Genomic DNA, 7,017 nt, shown 5'->3' with positions numbered 1-7,017 from the left:
GGTGAGGCCATTCTGAAGTTGTGTGTGTGTGTGTGTGTGTGTGTGTGTGGTTGTTAACCACTACTTTATATGGCCCCTTTGGTTGGCATGCTGATGTCCCACCCAGACCTTGTTTAATGAAGGACTCAGTGCCCAAGCAGCTGGGAGACTTCTGCTCTCAGGCCCCCAGGGATCCCGCAGCTGCAGAGAGCTGCCTCACCCAAGTTCACACCCAGCCTGGCAGGCCACATCCAATGACTGCGCAGTGAGGGGGATAAAGGCCTGGCCCTCTCAGCCCTGCTTGGGACTGCTTTGAAGGGATCTTCTGTCTCTAGAGCATCCGGTGGGTCAGCTGAGTCTGCCCTTGGGTCTGCATCACAGCTCCCCTTTTCCTCTACCCTTCCTGCTTCCTCCCCCTCCCTTCTGTGGGTGTGGATCCCAAGGGCACTCCTTAGTAAACTTGCTCCACAGTAAACTCTCTCTCAGAGTCTGTTTCCCAGGGAACCCAAACTGAAACAGCCTCTCAAAGAAACAAGAGCCAGACGCTGCGGTTACAGAAGTCAATACTTCTCACCTTTCCCAGAGACCCTCCAAAGCATTTCAGAGAATGTCAGGCCCAGGAGAAGCTGGGCGCACCTGCCCGTGGTCACGGCTAGTCATTTGGGTTTCGGGTGCAAGGGCTCAAAAGAGAGGGTCTAATCCAGGGCTAAGTCAATGCTCCCACACTAGGAATGGGGATAGCCTGCTGCCGAAGCTTCTCTGACTCTTGTCCCCCTGGTCATATTTCTCGGCGGAGGCTGGAAGTCCTAATCTCAAATCCCAGGTTTAGACAGCCTTCAGATGAGGCACATGATAGAAATTTTCAGGCCCACATCTGCTACACCATTGCGCTGTGATCTTAGTGACTGAGAAATAAACACATGACCAAGGCCAAAGCAAACGAATTTTATTTCAGGTTCATTATTTCCCTTACATTTTATCAGAATAAGAAGTCAAAACATGTCAGGAAAAAATCAAGGCATGCATCAGAAAATAAAATTTCATTGTTTTTTCAATGTGATTATGTATTATAGGAATGGAAAAAATGGGAAATGGAAAAAAAATCAGTACTTATGAATTTCAAATTTTGCAAGCTTCTCCACTTCACATTTTAATTGCTCTTTTAAACCCAATCACTATATAAAGTAACTAAGTAAATGATTCAGGATATATTTCTTTATAATGTCTGAAAATTTGTGGTGACTGGTTTTCAATTGCTAGACATCTATGAAGATTTCATCTGTGCTAGCCACTTAATTAGAAAAATATGCAAAGTAATACTATGGTGGAAATTTGAAAATATTTAATAGGAAGAAAAATTAAAGTTTCTATATTAAGAATGGAGTATATTTCATTTAATTAGAATATGTGCTGCCTTCTAATCCAGCTAATATACATTTCAGTCAGCAGCAAATTGAAGCCATATGTTATCAAGGATCGCTCAGATCATTCTAAGTATATAATCTGTGTTACATTAAATAACCTTATTTAGGTAACTGCTTTCAACATTTTGTAGACTCAAGTACTTCTTAAAGTTTTCAGGTATTGATTTTCAAATCTTCTTTGTAGGTATAAGCCTCTCAGAAGGGCAAGCATAATCACGTTTCCTGCCCCGTCGGTCTTTTCCTTTGATAACCACCCCTGTTACTCTACTAGCCTGTCAATAAGCATTTAATGAGAACCTGCTGTGGGGCTGGCTGAAGGCTCTATGGGGGCCTGGAAGCAAACAAAAGATTAGGTCTGCCTGGAGAAGCTGACAGTCAGGTTGCTGGTTTTCATGAGCATAAGCCAGCATGGATTTGCTTAATTTTCTTGTTTATCATCAGCAATGAAAAAGATTTTTCATTTTTTTATTTTTCATTTTTTCATTTTTTTTAAAGGTGTACCATTAGCTCTGACACTGCCCTTAAGCTGATAGAAAATAGTTCCAATTAACTAACAACAACAAAAAAATAGTGACAAAGTTTATGTAGAATCCTGTGGTATAGTCTTCGGAGGTTTGCATAACTACAGATCAGATTTACACTATCAAGTACTGGACTGGTTTTTAATTATCCAGGCATTAAGTAAAAATGTGTTCTAATTTTTCATGTTTTAGGAGTAAAATGTCAGGACATTTTTGTGGTTTCCTCTGACTAGTAAGACAGGAGGGAGGTTCTTTGTGAGGATTTCCAACCAAGCCATGTACAGCCAATCTGATATAGATCCTTTTCTGGCCACCGGAAGGCTCCTGACAGCATGGAAGAAAAACAGAAAACAAAGGTGACAATTACTACAGACAGTAGCATCCTAGTTGTCTGAGCTATTTAATAAGCAGTGTCCTGAAACTTTTATACCTCTCCTCCCCAACATGAAGGCACTGAAATTATTTTGAATATAGATATTACACCAATGTATTTCTCAGATAATACAAATAGCTATAAAGCAGAACAGTAGACTTAGGCATTGTAGAGACAAAACACAACTATAAAATTTCACTCCGCTTTAAATAGAAAACATAATCAACCAATACATCGCCCCCTTTTTTGGCAGAAATAATTTTTCTCAGTAGTTTAAAGCTCTTATATTTGGGAGAAACCTTAGAAACCAGCTATTAAACCACTCAGTTCAGGAGACCATTTTATATCTTTGATGGATAGGCCTCCAGGCTAGATCTTGCTTGAAGATATACTATCTATCTTTGTACATATGAGCCAGTTCATGAGCTATCAATGTGAAATAGTTGGAGATCTTCATATTTAGCTATCAATCTTTAGGTAAACAAACATTAATATTTTCAGCAGGTGCACCCCTAAAATTTGTGGGGTGAGGGTCTCACCTTGGCCTCTCCCTACACAGCAAGGAGGCTTATGAGCATGCAGTGGACGCCACACCTCAGGAGCACCTACCCAGTGAAGGGGCCTGTGAGCCTTGTTGGTTGGAATGAAGCTTGTTAGCAGGGAACCCAGGGCCAGGGTCCTGAAGCAGGCCTGGAGGGGCAGCCCGGGTTCTGGGTGGGCACTGCCCTGGACCTTAGAGCAAGTGGGGCCTTCTAAAGCCCCTGGGGCCCAGTTTTCTAGGTTTTAGGGTTGCATTTATTTGCCTTCACTGTCTAAAATCCCACATGTTCCTTTTTTTTTTTAACTTGGCACCTAAATTGGCATGAGCTTTTAAATTGATTAACCCATTCACTGAAGATTTCTCTGTAACGTTCTTAAATGTCTGCAATGATACTTACAGGACGATGAGGTTAGCAGCTCTCGAGTGCTCCTGTAAGAGTTCATTCAGTCGAACTTGGCGGTAACTCTGTGGACAACATTCAGATTTTGTTGAGGGCTGTTTTCCCAGAATTATGAATAAGAATTTCTCTTCTTACCTCAAATTATGGACAAGTAGAAAAACCTCACTTTAAAAATATATTACAGTTATTTCAGTCAGGTTTGGAAATGTACTGTGTTTTAAAAACTCATGAGAAACTTTAGAAATATAAAGTATAAAACCAGACTGTCCTTGTGCTATAGTGGCTTATTAAACTCTAAGGCGGGGAACCAAGCACAGCACATGAATAACAGTAAAAAGTGAGTGACCAGTTCTGGGACTAGAATAAAAGAAGAAGAAAACTAACCTAATTTTGATACCAATTTGATATTTTAAGACTATAGATTAAATATTAATCTACCTTTCTTTAAGCTTTTTGGACATTTTGCCAGTATAGGGAACTGGTTTCAACTGAAAAAATCAGCAAAAGACTAACTTGGGAAAATAATTACAATGAACTATTTTGCAGTGATAAGAGTAATAATATATATTGTTATTATATTTCACTGGTTTCAGAAATGTGATTCCAGATATGTGATCTGCTCAATTACATGAAAAGTCCTTGTTAGAATTGGGCAGTTTATTACACACAAAGTTTATGATTCTTAGCTCAATAAGTTTTTTACTAAATTTGAAAGGTTTTTACTATCTCTTGCTATAATTTGTTCCAACTTTAGCTCCTAATGTAGTTTATTTACATTTTGTAGTTTAGAGGTCCTTTTAGTCCTTTCCCTTGAATGCCCAATCCAATTCAAATGCCAATTATTCTACTTTATTCTATTTCCCTGCCCTTTTCATCTTCTCATCATCATGACTCCATTTATTGCAGGCCAGATGGGGTTAACTCCCATCTTGTGGGGTTTTCTAGAAAAGCTCAGCATTTTACATCCATCCTATAATGTGTGTCTGATCCAACTTTCAGCTTCCTTATACAAATTTTATGTTTTCTCAGATCCCTATGCTAGTTTTCATCGCTATCTTTATCAGGTTAAAACAAACACTTTGTTATTGGTCAAATTGTGTGTCTATCTTTATCTACTTTGCATACATATTGACTTAAATTATCTTAGACTGATGGGTCTGTCTCCTATAAAATTAAATTTGAGAGATTTCAAAATATCTATCAATAACCTGTGTTTCTTTAAAAGGAATTGATTTTATATTAAATGAATAAAAAGTTTTCTAAATCCTCCCATTTGGTAATATAATTGAAAAGCACTTGAAAAACAGAGGAACCCTGGATCTTAAATAATGAAATCCTATAACAGATATATTACTTCTTGATCTTTAAATCAACCACTGTTTTCTTTTTTGGACAGTTAGCAAAGTCGAAATTAGGGAAGACAAGTCTACCTTTTCCTTGATTGCTTCCAGTTCTGCATCTGTGATTTTCCATGGAGTTTCTCTCTTTAATTTCTCAGCAGTTGTTAAATCTTTGCAGCTTTCATGGAGACGGTATGGTTCTATCATCTCTTCAAAGACTTTCCAGCTGAAATGGGAAGTATAAAGGAGGCCTCATGGTGGGAAGCTAACGCAATATTTCACAGATACACTAGGTTTGACTGGCTCTGCTGGCTGCAGATCTGAGCTGCATGTCATGCAAATCTTTTAAGAGTTATCTTTGCCAGGGACATGCTGTGAGTAAAACTGACTATAGTACTGCCTCTCTATCCAAGGAAAGGCCTTAACAGGTTTGAGGCCTTGTTAACCTTTTAGGTCTTAGATCCTCAGTTTAAGCACACAAACACATAGATAGTAACTATTCTGCAAGTACATTTTCTATGCAGTATAGCCAAAGACACAGTTGTTATGTAGACACTTTAGCCCATAAATGAGTTTCCATCAGCTTACTTTACAGATTCCATGGAAGACCTGCATGAATTAATGTAGGAGATAAACTAGGTTCCTTGGGATTTGGGTAGGGCTGCCCTCCTCACCTTCGGTCCACATGGCAACTCCCACTTGTGGCCGGCAGGAGGCTCTGGGCAGGTGGTAGAAAAGCAAGGGCTCCCACAGGTTTAATGGCTATAGAACTATTTGAATTTTGGCTGCAAATCCTGCAGCCTTTGTCTTTCTGCTGTTGTTGCCTGAGCTTTTCAAATGACTATTGTTCAGGTGCATGTCAAAAGAAAGAACAAAAATCAGTAATATTTTAATGTCTAAAAACCTGAGGCCATTTTAGGGTAATTAAGAAGAAATCATCTAGTAGAAAACTAGTAGTAAGTCAGCACTGTGGAACATTTAAAAATTGCTGAAAAATCTCTCTTTCATAACAATTTCATAAGATCTAGTTTTTAAAATGATAGAGCAAAACAAAGCTTATTAATTTATGAGAGTAGTTGTCTTTGATATGCAACTCTAAGATGATCTCAAATATACTTTTCTTCTGTTTTATATAAAGTAGCTTACTTATAATTTAGTAACTTTGGAATGAGTGATAATTAGATTCAATGTGCCATTTGTTAGGCTAAGAAATAAAATATGAAGCCATGAGTTCAATGATCTCAGTTGGGGTGATTTGGGATTCTCAGATCAAAGTGCACCGATTACAAAGGAGTATGTATGCCTAGCAGTGTGCCTTTGTTGAGGATTGGAAAGATACTTAAAGCAGTAGGTTTCTGACAAGTTGGCTTATTTAGAATGGGAGACAATGACAAGGAAGGAAGAAAATTGATATGCCCTGTTATTCTTTCGACCACACAATACTTCTACTTGCAGTTCATTCCAACAGTGCTGGGCTTTCGGAGATCTTTGGTGGTAATCAGTGCAAAGGTGCTGGCCTAGGAGAGAAGAGCCTGGGTTCTCTCTCCAGCTTTTCCACTGTCCTCCTCAACATGGATAACCTGGCTATAAAAGGGGGTGACGATGGCTGCTCAGAGCTGGCATAAGGATTGGTATGAGGGTCAGTGTGACGATTTGGGTGAAAGTGCTATGAAAAGTGTGCAGTTCCTGTAAAATCAAGGCATTCATTTACTGCACAGCCACAGGACTGAGGTTAGCAACTGAGAGGCTCTCTGTGTAAGCTCCCCATACACCTATACCTATTTTTATCAGGATAAGAGTTTTCTTTGCATCTTAGCCCAGGTGCAGAAAGACCAGCTCAAAAACAGTTTCCTAAGAAATAGAAGGTGGAATGAAGGTTGCTGGCTGTCTCCTCAGCATTTATACTATGCTTCCCCATTATAGTCTGGTGGGAATGACTCTATCCCCAGCATCAGCCAATCAGCACAATTCTCTGATTCCTTCTGCCAGAGTGGTTCGTCAGCATGGGCACATAACCCAGCCATGCCTGATGAATGAGGACCTAGCATTCCACTTGACCATGGCGACTGGTGCAGTGACTTATCGATTGGTACAACCTAAGTGGTGCCTATGACCTGAATTCAATGACTGGAGAAGACACAAACTTTCTCACTGAACACAAATTATCAAATATGTAGTCCTGGTTGCCATGGGCAGTCATCTTATTTTTATTAGCAAAATCAAATTTGACTGGTGATTTCATAATGGAAGGTACAGTAGAGAGAATGAAAGAGAATTAGTCCTTGGCTGCAAAATTTACCGTACAGATCAAGATTTGTCTGAAAGCCAAAATACACTTGGATTTTTCAGTGATGTTTGACTGAACATAATTTCTATTACTTGTCACTATTTTTTTACATGCAATTGGAACATGCTAAAGTGACACAGAAGGTTATCATG

General features: G+C 39.2%; 1 protein-coding gene across 4 annotated transcripts in view; it reads right to left on the bottom strand.

Moving 5' to 3' along the window:
* Nucleotides 1-902: 902 nt before the first annotated feature.
* Nucleotides 903-7,017, bottom strand: part of SLC12A1 (solute carrier family 12 member 1) — an 85,472-nt gene continuing 79,357 nt past the window's right edge. For all 4 annotated transcript variants that reach the window (XM_036300662.1, XM_036300682.1, XM_036300657.1 and 1 more), the window contains 3 exons: nucleotides 4,669-4,804; nucleotides 3,236-3,303; nucleotides 903-2,248 (listed from right to left, as the gene is read on the bottom strand). In XM_036300662.1, the coding sequence (XP_036156555.1) occupies nucleotides 2,113-2,248; nucleotides 3,236-3,303; nucleotides 4,669-4,804 (340 nt within the window). In that variant the 3' untranslated portion in view covers nucleotides 903-2,112. The remainder of the gene's footprint in view (nucleotides 2,249-3,235; nucleotides 3,304-4,668; nucleotides 4,805-7,017) is intronic.

This window comes from Myotis myotis, unplaced genomic scaffold (assembly GCF_014108235.1).
Source record: "Myotis myotis isolate mMyoMyo1 unplaced genomic scaffold, mMyoMyo1.p scaffold_m19_p_1, whole genome shotgun sequence".
NCBI classification, from domain to species: Eukaryota; Metazoa; Chordata; class Mammalia; order Chiroptera; family Vespertilionidae; genus Myotis; species Myotis myotis.
Note: the sequence above shows the minus strand (reverse complement) of the source record. Positions and strands in the feature narration are given on the sequence as shown.